The sequence below is a fragment of the Xyrauchen texanus genome, chromosome 19 (assembly GCF_025860055.1).
Source record: "Xyrauchen texanus isolate HMW12.3.18 chromosome 19, RBS_HiC_50CHRs, whole genome shotgun sequence".
NCBI classification, from domain to species: Eukaryota; Metazoa; Chordata; class Actinopteri; order Cypriniformes; family Catostomidae; genus Xyrauchen; species Xyrauchen texanus.
In genome coordinates, this window is record NC_068294.1 from 3,703,356 (window position 1) to 3,716,528 (window position 13,173).

General features: G+C 36.3%; 1 protein-coding gene across 2 annotated transcripts in view; it reads left to right on the plus strand.

Annotated features, from left to right (window-relative positions):
- Positions 1-13,173, plus strand: part of LOC127659487 (sorting nexin-25-like) — a 108,370-nt gene that overhangs the window by 8,557 nt on the left and 86,640 nt on the right. For both annotated transcript variants that reach the window (XM_052149334.1, XM_052149335.1), the window contains exons 3-4: positions 5,536-5,752; positions 12,555-12,727. In XM_052149334.1, the coding sequence (XP_052005294.1) occupies positions 5,536-5,752; positions 12,555-12,727 (390 nt within the window). The remainder of the gene's footprint in view (positions 1-5,535; positions 5,753-12,554; positions 12,728-13,173) is intronic.

A 13,173-nucleotide genomic window follows, 5' to 3' on the forward strand; every position in this document is an offset into this window, starting at 1 on the left:
GGAAATTGGATGGTAACTCTTACTGCTTGGATCTTTGTCCATTTTAAGAATCAGACTGATCTGGGCTTGTGTCATGGTTGGCGGAGATCAAGACAGAATTCTTTAAAAGCATCATTTATATCAATGGCTGAGGTAAATAATCCACCACCAGCAGATTTCACTTAGAGAATGGTAGAAAAAGACTCTCTCTGCTTTATATATCTAGCCAAAAGCTTCCCTGCTTTATCCCCTGACTCAATGTATGCCCTGAATAGCCAAAACACCACCTTCAATGACAAAATGGTATTATATCTGTATTTCAATCGGGTCAATTCTCTGAGGTCATCAGAAGACATTTGGCTCTTCAGCTCTGCCTCTGCACTTTTAATATTCCCTTCGATTTTTTGATGAATGAGGCATACTGTATGATCCGACCCCTAAGAACCGCCTTAAGTGCCTCCCAAGCCATGCCCATAGAGGACAATGAGGACCAGTTGGTCTCCATATAGACATTGATTTCAGCCTTTAGCATATTATTTATTTTTATTTTATTTTTCTCTGTATGTGGCAACACCTCTAAACTCACCATTGTGTGATCTGAGACTACATTTTTTCCAATTGAGCAATCAACAACATATGAAATCAGGGACTTGGATATATATAAAAAAATATATATTCTAGATAGGGCTACAACTAACGATTATTAGAATGATTATTCGACTATTATTGCAAAGATTAATAATTAACTCTTAACCGAATATTCTGCTTGTGCCCCGACTTAAAAGGTTGTATTAAACGTGTTTACTAACAATAAAGAGGACAAAATCATCTTTTAAAAATAACTCTAAATGACATTCACTGAATTAAAGGGGAAAAATACTTTTTAATTCAGTATAGAAATTCACTGCAAAAAAATCCTACTGTTAAAGTGTTTGTCTTGTTTTCCATTTAAAATAGTCTAAAAATCCTTAAAACCAGATACATTTACTTGAGAAGCAACATATAAGATATTTAGACTTGCTTTAAGAGAATGTCTCTCAAATATAAGTGCATTTTTCACTTGTTTATAATTCTGCGAGTGCAGTAAAGACAAAATATACTTATATTCAAGATCTTTTCTCTAAAAGCAAGTCTAAATATCTTATATGCTGCTTCTCAGAAGAATGCATCTTTTTTAAAGGATTTTTAGATATTTTAAAACATTTGCATTTTTAATATTATATTCAACATTCTCAGAATTATTTTTTTAGTTAGATATTTTTTATTTTAGATATTTATATTGGAAAAAAAGCAAAAACATATTTTGTTGCAGTGTATAATGGGGCGGGGACTACCCTCTCTCACCTTTCTGTTCACTTCAATTCATTTTTAAGTCACAAAATAACTCTCTCTTATTAATAAAGCTGCATATTGCCAATTTTTCTTCACAATAAGAAATGCACAGTGACATATATTATGATTCAACAAGTCATGAGCCACCACATTCTAATTTAGCTGCACTTGAGGGACGAGCGTCCCAGCGATGGTGTGCATCAGCTGGATGCCGCTTCAGTCTCTCCCCCTTAGATCGGGACATTTGCGCAACTCATAGAAGAGGTGCTGACCACACAGAGAAATGCCAGTTTCTGAGTTTGTAGTTATTTACATCTGCTTCCGTATTATTTGAACTTTAATAAACCTATAACGCATGAAATATAACTGCATTTAAGATGTAATGCCTGGGTGTTTCCTTTAAAGAGCTCCGGCTCCACTTATTCCACAACGAGAGTGCTTCTGAATTTACTTATTAGTTTTTTTTTTTACCTCATACTTTGGGATCAACATCACCTGAAGCTTGAAGTTTGGAAAGTTTAGAGTACATCTGGACTGTGTAATTCTTCCCCCCCTTAGTCAGACACGAACTGCAGTTCTGCTCTTAATGTGATCTCATGCTACATTAAATGAGATCAAATGACTATTCGACAACAAACATTTTTGTTGACAATTTTTTATTGTCGACGTTGTCGATAATGTCGACTAATAGTTTCAGCCCTAATTCTAGTAAATCTTGTGGACTGATGGAAAAAATGTATAGTCCCTACCAGATGGGTTCAAAAGTCTCCAAATATCTGGAAGTCTCAAGATATTTACACATCCTGTGAAGCATCAATGTTGCTCTAGGGGGCTTGCACACTTTTGCTTCATTATGATCAAGGACTGATCCATAAAAAGATTAAAGTCTCCTCCAAATATTATATCATGAGTGGTGCAAGTGGCTTGCAACATCCCCTCAAGATCTATAAAAAAGCACTGATCATCAAAGTTAGGTGCATTAATATTAGCCAAAATAAGACTTTGTCCCTGAATTTCAGCTAAATCAACAATTAATAATAATCTTCCTAATTTATCTTTACTCTGTTTGATACATTTGAATTGTAGATGTTTACTTATCAATGTAATGACTCCCCTGCACTTACTCGAGCCAGAACTATATAAAAAAAAAAAAGCCCACTCCATATCTTCCCAAAATTTTCAGCTTCCTGTGGAGAAAGGTGCGTTTCTTGAAGAAACACTATATCGTATTTCTTACGCTTAAAGGTGCAGGTTGTAAGAGACAGGAACCCTTGTTATTAATGACTCCTGTGGCCTATGTGACTATGTCAGACTGTAGTTTGAAGTAATCACTTTTCTTTGCATGATACATTGACTGCATTTATACGATAGCCAATGTTGGCATTAGCTAGCTAGTCAGCTTTATCAATTGCTGTTAGCTAAATTTGGTGGATGATGACAGTAGCTGTTTATAAAATAGACCGTATATTCTAAATATGTTGACACAATTCAGTATTGAATTCCATCACAACTGTCATTTTGTCATATCGATGCACTATTGTTTTATAATAATAGAATGTATATATTTTCTGTATAACCAAGTTATGTTACACTAATGAAATGGGTCTTTTGCATTATCTTAAACATTGTCTAGCATTCACTTGATTGTGTTATTGTAGTTTAGCTAAATTACTCAGATCAATACTTATGGTACTATATTTCACATGCTTTGCAGTTATGCAAGTTTACCTGTCCAATAAAAAGAATGCCAATTCAGGGTCGAACAAAACAGAACAAAGTTCCCTCCAGGAATCAAATGCCCTGCCGATGTTCACTCTAGTTTTCGCTTGACCATGATCACGTTCCCGCTTAGCCAGATAGGATTCAGTTGATAACATTATTTTTTCTTTTTTTTTGGCTCACTCAGAGTTTTGTGTAGTTTTGTGCTGGGAGCCGTTTGCTGGATTCCATCTCTAAGATAAGGTTACCTAGTGTTGCTGACTGTTTGTTGTCGCTGTTGAATAGCGGAAGAGAAGCATAATAGTCACATCCTTTGGATTTTCCTGGCAAAAGAGACCCACTCCCTTCACATGAAAATCAGTCTACAGGCTTTAATAGGCAACATAGGATGTCCGAGAACAAGCCGTTCACACATTGGCAAAAAAACAAATGCTAATATTACATGAAAATTGTTACATACTTCACCTTTAAGAAGAGAAATAACCTACCTTCTTTTCATGGGGTGCCCCAACCCATTCACATTCCACGTGGAGAGAGACAGTCCACTCATATTAGCATTTGATGTTTTGACATATAATAAAAAATAGATTGTATGTCAAAAACAAGATTATTAAGACCACATTCGGACATTAGTGCAAGCATTGAAACCTGAACATCCCCCGGAACAAACAAACAGAATAAAGAAAAACATGCGCATTAACCCTGTGCACGACAGTGCCAACTGGCATCCATCCCTCCAAACTTAAACAGTCCATGCATGCCTACGAGAACCCCTGTGACAGCCTTGCCATTGGATTGCTCAAGTCTGTTGTTTCTATACAAATTTTGTGTGACAGAATTACACAGCAAAAGATAATCTATAAAACAAATTCCAAACAATAGGTCGAAAAAACACAAAAAGCATATAGCTTCATCCATAAAACTGTCCTGAAGGTGTGACACTCTGCAAAATACACCCCAGCTGCTAGGCAGAACCAGCACAAAAAAAAAACACAGTGCAGATTTCTCAAACAGTCAAGCGAATGTTCAGTGACCCAGTTCACTCTGCTGCAACATGTGTGTAACAAGATGACTTACTCACTCCATTGACTTTATGAAGGACATCGCTTGCTGAATGTTATACGGCCACCCTTACGGCATCTACTCTCAATTTGGCCGGGAATATCAGTCTAAAATCGACCTTCCATTTATGTAAAGGTTTCTTGCATTCCTTAAATCGATCATGTTTCTCTCTTGTCGAATTTGCAAAATCTGTAAACAAGAAAATGCTGTGGTTCTTACAAGAAATCCTTCCTTTACTCCTCGCCTCGTGTAACACAAGATCTTTATCAGATGATCTCAGAAATTTGGCCAGAAAATGTATCAGGGCCTGTCTTCCTCCGTGGAATGCCGAGCAGGAACCCTGTGAGCTTACTCAATTTCCAGCTTATGGCCTGTGATGTCGAGCAGATTCGGAAAGAGCCTATGAAGGAATTTCACCATATCCAGTCCCTCTTTGCCTTCAGGAATTCTTGCAATTCGGACGTTATTCTGCCGGCTCTCGCTGCATTTACTACACTTCCCCGACTAAATCAACTCCCAGGCTCGCGGCCTGCTTGGGGGCATCAGCTTGAGCACGTAAGTGTCTTTTAATGTCTTCAGAGCTTGACGTTTTTGAATTCTTTGACAAAATGTCCTCCTAGAACAGATATGGAACAGCGTATCGAATCACACTGGTTTATGTCATTAAAAGATTTATAACTAGCAAAGTGTGCAGAGCACCTCGAATGGCATCACTTGACTCTTTTAAACCCGTTTTAAATTCATTTTGAAGTGTCCATCTCTATAAATAGCATAGTCACGTTGCACAACAAACTCCACGTGGAGTCTGTGATGTGCCGTTACTCTATATTGTTGAACCAAGGAGTTTAGACTGTTGAACCCCCCAGCGCCGGCCACGGAGAAATGAAACCAAAATCGGAATCTACTGGAGTTTTCCTATAACCGATAGTTAAAAAAATAAAAAAAGCTGATTAATCAGTGAATCCGATATATATGTCGATCTCCAGTTTCTGTACACTCACATTTTTCTATGAAAACCCTTGCTTGTCACTTCAAATTACAACAATTGATGATTATCTAAACAAAATAACAACATATACATTAAAATGAGTATATCAATTCAGAGAAATATTGTAAATGAAGACAGATTTAAACACCAAATCACCACTAGGTGTTATATTTAACTTCCAAAGGCTGCTGTCATCGTCTAGAGCCCTCCAACGTCATCCACCAGAGAAAATAAAAATGTATCGGCGAACCATCAACAGATTAAGCTGTAAAAACGATATATCGGCCCACCTCTACTCGCAACATGCCATTTTGAAAAGAATAACTTTACATGTGGAGGAAACTTCCTGATTAGCTCCACAGTTCTAAAACTGACTCTGTCCTGTCAGACACAACTCGCTAATTCATCAACACTGTACTGACATTATTTCCTTCTATGTTTCTCTCTCTGTTCAGTGTTTGATTACAGCTATAGGGACTATATTCTTTCGTGGTATGCGCCCTTGAGTAGAGATGAAGGTCAGCTGTATCAGATGTTATCAGAGGATTTCTGGGAGATGACCAAACAGCTGCGAATGCATTTGACTGATTTGGATGTGGTCAACCTGGTCTGTAATGACACTGTGAAGACCCTCCACACACACTTCTGTGACCTCAAAGCTGCTAATACAAGGTGAGACTACACATAACACTTCACTTCACATTTTCAGTGGCTGATGCCGGTAGGGCTGTACAATTCATCTGAAAGATTATCAAGATTATGATTACATGCTTCACGTTTTTTGCAGAGATTGACTTTTAACCAATCACAGCTGTGTCTGTCTGCCACCATTGTGACTAATTTGAAATAAGTATACTGTATAGACTATTCACAACCAGTGTTCATGTGGGAGTTGTAAGCAGTCTGATGCACAGATGCCTGTATTATGTTTATGTCTGTTTGTGGTGGTATGAAAACTAATGTTGAAGAAACACCTGACAGTCATAAAGAAGCTTTCCAACAAAAGCAAAAAGCGTTATTGTTCATTTTGAATTATTCTGGATTTTCATTGTTGTGCAATTGACGGTAAATACACTGCAAACGAGAACCGATGTTTACTTGCACGTACAAAATGAGCACTGCTGAATAAAAACGGCTTGGCACCATCATGTCATAATCGTGCAGCCCTGGATGCTGGCATCTAGACAGCAGGGTCACTAAAGGCCGATGGAATATGCAGTGGTTAGATATTCTAACCAATCTCAGATATGTCTGTTGATCAATGAAATTAGTCAACAATTTTCTCTGTAGTTACAGCTGATCCCAATGCGCAAGTCTTATACAGTCTAATGCCAAGATGCAAGATTCATGTTTCACATCTGTTCTTGGTGGTGCACACATGCTGAAGAAACACGTTTTTTAGAAAAAAGCAAAAAGCATTGTTGTTAATTTATAATTATTTTGGATTTGTTACATGTCAGACTGCTTCCTTGTGATGTAGATGGTAAATACACTGCAAACGAGCAACAAAACAATACTAGAATGTTTCTATTACAATCAAGTCATTGACATGGTGTAAATAAGTGATTTATTGTGCCATGATGATCCTAATGAAAATCTAAAGAATCCCGAATTTATGCTAATATTTTGAAAACTGTTTTAAGTCCACATACAATAAAATAATTTTAACCCAATCTGAGTGAGGCGCCCATTGAAAGCAGTTCTTTTCTGGGGTGCCAAAAGAACCTGTAAGTACCGCTGCCGAGTATTTGTTTTTAAACAAAAAACTTGGTGAAATGAAAACAATTAAGATCAATATTTTACTGGAATAGCCAAACTGTTAATTAGATAGGGTAGCCAACAAACCTTTGGCCATATAGTTGATATAAGCCCAGCACTTATAAGCACTTACAGTACTAGTATTTATATAATTTCTACGTCATGTTGAGAGAGAACATGTATGCAGTCATTGAAATTACAGTTCCACTTTATATTAGGTGCCTTTACTATGTACTAACATTAAAATGCATACAATATAATATACATATTGTGTAACTACATGTTGTTCTGCAAAATTCTCACAAGATTCACATTTGCTACTAATGTGGTTGAGGTACAGGTAGGTTTAAGAGTAGGGTTAGGGTTTAGATTAGGGTTAGGATTAGAGGTAAGGTTAATGGTGTAACTACAGATGTTATTAAATTCAGGTACTTTAAATGTAAGTACAATGCAAACAAAGGAACATTGGCAAAAATTGTATATGTGAACCCTTTGGAATTTGCTGGTTTTCTGCATTAATTGGTCATATAATATGATCTCATGTTCTCAAGTCTCAAGTATAGTCAAACAACATGCTTAAGCTAACAACACACAAATAATTATAATATTTCATGTATTTATTGAACACATTCCATTAAACATTCACACTGCTGTGGAAAAAGTATGTGAACCCTTGGATTTAATAACTGGATGATCCTCCTTTGGCAACAATAACCTCAAACCAAGCGTTTCCAGTATTAGCTGCGGATTAGACCTGCACAACATTCAGAAGGAATTTTGGACCATTCTTCTTTACAGAACTGCCTCAGCTCAACCATATCATTAGGATGTCTGGTGTGAATGGCTCTCTTGAGGTCAGTCCACAGCATCTCTAATGGGTTAAGGTCTGGCTTGTTACTGGGCCACTAAAAAAGGTGGAGTTGGTTTTTTTGAAGCTATTCTTATTTGGATTTACATGGATGTATTCTGTCATTGTCCTGCTGCATCACCCAACTTCTTCTGAGCTTTAGCTGCCACACAGTCACCCTGACATAAAGTGGTTCAGGACCCGAAGCAGCAAATCAGCCCCAAATCATGATGCTCCCTCCACTGTACTTCACCATTGGGATAATATTTTCATGTTGGTATGCTATGCCATTTTTACACCATACGTATTGCTGCATGGTCTTTCCAAACAATTCAACCTTAGTTTCATCAATACACAAAATGTTTTCCCAGTAGGTGGTCTTTGGGCATGCAACAATGTTCAGGCATGCAGCAATGTTTTAGTTGGAAAGCAGCGGCTTCCTTTGTGCTGGCCTGCCATGGACACCATGCCCGTTAAATGTTTTCCATATAGTAGACTCATGAACCGAGATGTTAACCAAACCAGTATCAATGATTCCTTCAAGTCTTTATCTGTCTCTCTAGGTTTTTTTTTTTTTTTTTACCTCATTGAGTATTCTGCACTGTGCCCTTTGAGTCATCTTAGCTGGACGGCCACTTCTAGGGGGAGTAGCCATAGTACTAAACCATCTCCATTTATAGACCATTTGTGGACTGATTAATATCATAGCTCTTCGAGATTACTTTGTAACATACTTTATTCAAAGCAACAATTCCTGATCGTAGGTCTTCTGAGATCTCTTTTATGGGAGACATGGTCCCCATCAGCAGATGCTTTTTATGAATTGCAAACTCAAAATGTTTGAGTGCTTTATTATAATTCGCTTTTGATGATATCATTAGACTATGGGTTCACTTACTTTTTCCACAGCAGTGTGAATGTTTAATGGGATGTGTTTTATAAAGACATGAAAGATTATAATTGTTTGTGTGTTGTTAGTGTAAGCACGATGTTTGTCTATACTTGTGATTTAGATGATGAGATCATATTTTATGACCAAATAATGGAGAAAACCAGCCAATTCCACTTAATTTCTTGCCACTGTATGTATATAATGAGTGCATATGATCAAATGCTTAGTAGTTAAAGACACTGTGTATTAAGTGGGTACTGAAATGTCTAGACATTTGATAAAGTGTTGCTCACATTTTGTTTTCGCTTGACAATTACATTGTGACCATAAGTTGTGAAAAATAATTTTTTCTGTATTTTTAATAATTACTGTCTTTACCTTTTACCATTTCTTAGTTTAACGTAATCCACTGAACAGTTGAGCTAAAATATGTCAGACATAATTGTTGTGTCATGGCCTCAATTATGTCTGTGTATTCCCAAATTCATTGTCTGTAGCAGGATCAGAGCCCAGAAGCAACAGGTTTACAGTCACTGTGTATCAACTATAATCTCTGCCACTGACCTAAAGATGATACTGAGACAGAAGTTTTTGGAGAGCTGTAATTTAAATACACTTTTACAGGGGCTGTTATTTGGTGTCATCTCAGATGTGCAATCCAAACTGTTTAGTGTTACAACTATCAGTGACCAAACCAATGTGAGGGGAAACCTTATCGTGGAAAACAGGATTTTCATAGCTCTTTTGAAATAAGATTTGTATGTACTATGTAGACTTACTCTGATTTTCCCAATGCATAGTTCCCTCCCCAGTCCACACAGACCATTTATTGATACTAATCTGCAAAAAACGCTCTTTAAGGCCACCATACTAATACATATTCATTTGAAAATGCATCTTTTTGTCTTCATTTTTACCTTCCGTCCACACTGAGATGGCATATTTGTTCTGTGAAAATGCTCTTCCAAGTGGATACATTTGAAAACACATTATTTGCCTTGTAGTGTGGACAAGGAAAATAGAGATATCTGAAAACGATGATGCATTTGCCATGTTACACAGTCATGTGATCCATTCAACCAAAAACAGTCAAGATGGCGGCCCATGTTGTTGCGGAACTGTTGTGCCTGCTTTCTACTTTGATAATGTTGTTAAAGACAAACGTTACTTTGTGCAACCTTCACATTGCATTACTTCAAAGGCAATGGGAATTTTACTCTGAACTGCTCTCCTGCGACGGAACACAAAGACAATTCCGTAAATAATAATTTATAAAAAAAAACATTTGCACAGCAGGGGGATTTAAGCATTTACATAGGTGTCAGTGTGGACGAGACACTTTTTGAAAACGGCAGTGTGAACAGCAAGAGTTTCGAAAACGAAACATTTAAAAAAAAAATCAAATGTATCCAGATTAATGTGGATGTAGCCTTAGAACTCTTAACAGTATTCTGCACTGTGCCCTTTGAGTCATCTTAGCTGGACGGCCACTTCTAGGGGGAGTAGCCATAGTACTAAACCATCTCCATTTATAGACCATTTGTCTAACTGTGGACTGATTAATATCAAAGCGCTTCGAGATTACTTTGTAACATGCTTTATTCAAAGCAACAATTCCTGATCGTATGTCTTCTGAGACATGGTGCTCATCAGCAGTTACTTTTTATGAACTGCAAACACAAAATGTTTGAGTGCTTTATTATAATTCACTTTTGATGATGTCATTAGACTAGGGGTTCACTTACTTTTTCCACAGTACTGTGAATTTTTTAATGGGATGTGTTTTATAAAGACATGAAAGGTTATAATTGTTTGTGTGGGTTGGCTCAACAGTCTGGTTCCGGAAGTATAAATCCCATTCAGTTTTCCATATACTAATCATCTGATGTTGTTAATCGATGATGCACTGTATACCTTTGCCAAACCAATTAACATTATTTTATCTATTTTTATTTATTATTTGATTTGTTTAAAAAAAAAAAAAAGAAAACATGTTTAATAGCAAAATTTCTGGTTAAGAACTACACTACCCATCATCCTGAAATTAAACAGTTCACAAATCAGATAATTGCCCTGAATAAAGTACACCAAAAGAGCTCTACAGCAACCGGCCATTCCCATGACGTACTGTGAATGACGCAATCGAGTCGCTCTCCCTACACTCTCTACTTATGTATTTGCATATATTAACATTTTTGCCAATTAACTTTAAATATATTGTTTCTATACATATACTCAACAACTCTAAATCAATAGTTTTATATTTCTCTATAGTTTTTAAATCAGTAACATCATTGGCAATACTTCATGGGATTGTAGTTGATTCCCTCTTGAAATACGTTAACTGCAGAGTCTTATACCTTTGTCTTTTTGTGCGATATCAAATACTTTTTTGCTTTAAATCGAAGTTTGTGATGTTGTGAGTCACCTCGGAGATGGTTGGTTTGTTCATGGCTTACTCTTTTATGATGGATTTTATGAAATAGTCAATAGTCAAATACCATGTGAAGAAATGGATAAAATGACACACTTGATCTTTAAGGTTACAGCAGCACAAACAGCTTGTTTACCCACACCGTGTGTTGTGTTTGTGACGTCTGCTGTGAGCTCTCTGTTTCTTCCCCTCTCTCTCTTCCTCTCTTCATCCTTCCTCCCCCTGCTTGCTTCTATTTCTATGTTTTTTATATTTTATGACTTTTTTCCCCTTAACTTGCTGATCTGAGCTCTCTCACTCTCTCTCTCAATTCCAGTTTTCAGAACACATCAGTGTTATTGTTTGTTAAAAATATAGCAGTCAGCCTCATGTGTGTCATCATGGACTTCTACTTACATCTAGCAGTTTGGATGCGGCATCATTTAAAATCTATAGTTTTCAGTTTCAGATGTCATTGTAGAAATGTAGAATTCACAGTCAGTCATAATTACTTTTATCAATGAGTAAAAGTGTCCAATAACAGGACGATTACTGAGATTAAGCGAGTAGTATTCAGCTGGTCATGTGATTCTAAAATGGCCGCCCCATGTGTGGACCCTCTCCATGTAGAATAAAACAGCTTTTATGAGGTTACTGATGTGACTGGAGTCTTCATTTTAATGTGAGTGCTCATGATTTCATACATATACTGCAAAATTACAATTCAAGTCTTTACAAATTAGCCTAAACTTCTTTAATGAGGAAAAAATTACTGAATGCACTTTTAAATACATTAATAGGCTACATACAAATATTACGTTATTCATTAATGTTCACTGTAGCAAACAATTAAATATTGTTTAATAAGTATGTTTATAAACAGTTTGATAATAGTTTTTCATCCTTAGTAAACAAACTGTTAATTTTACCTAACTGACGTATTTTAGTTTATGCTAACCAGAAGTAAAGAAGTGTTTGAGAACATTAAGAAGGCATAAATTCATAATTAATAATTTATATATGCATTTATATACTGTAAGCATTGAATGGGACATTTGTATATTAATTGGATAATGTAAGTGAACATAATGTAAGTGTTACATTGTCATGGTAACGATGTTGAAAAATTGGATATACTGTAACTTTAAATTGTAATTATGCCACAAATGCTGTTGATTGAGCTCAACTTGTTTTGAACCAGAAAGATTAATACCTTCTTAATGTTCTCATTAACACTTCTTTCCCAATGGTTTGCATCAAATGAAGTACAATAGTTAGGTACGGTAAACATGTTGTTTACCAAGTATGAAAAAACACTATCAAACTGCTTAAATATGAATATTACAATATTATAATTATCATTTGCAACAGAAAATATAAACAAATAACATGCTATTTGTATATTAATGTATTAACAATGTAAGAACAACAATTTCTAAATAATGAATGAACTTTAATACTTTACAAATACTTGGTCATGTAGTTATTGTAAAGTGTTACATATAAAAGAAAATACAATAAAGTAAACATTCAATGCTCTTAATTGCTCCCTGTCTCTCTCTAGGGTGGAGGAGGTCCCACACCCATTTCCGTTGCACCCGTGTCTGCGCAGTCCCGATGAAGAGCTGTGCTTCCTGCGCTGCTGTGCTCGTCTGCTCATGCTGCGTCTGCTGCCCGTGAAGGACGCACGTTCACGCAGCCTGCGACTTTTACTGGTGGAGGTCATCGCTACTAAAGGTGACCTGGAAGTTCTTACTGCCTTCCCTTAAAGCTCAAGTGTTCAATTCTCTCAATGTTAAAAACTTTCTGATCTCCTAGTTTAAAACAGAGACAACTCTGTATATGCAAGCCTTTGATTTCCCTGAAAAGTGTTATGTGCTAAGATAATGTACAGTCATATATACAGTATGTAACAATATCCGATATCGATTGCCGATTTTTTTTTTTTCTTTAAGCAACAGACAAGAAAGAATGAAAGGGTTCATCAAAAAGATGTTTATTTGCTCTTTTACAGGCCAAACTGACCATAAATGAAACAATATCTGTAGCTATGTGTAAGTAGAGGCAACAACTGCATATTAAGCATTAGTGATTTTTTTAACACTTAAGATCGGCCGATACCGATTATTTTTTAAAGTGCCCATTGCCAGACTTTTGCAAGTTATTTTGTGCAGTTATATGTT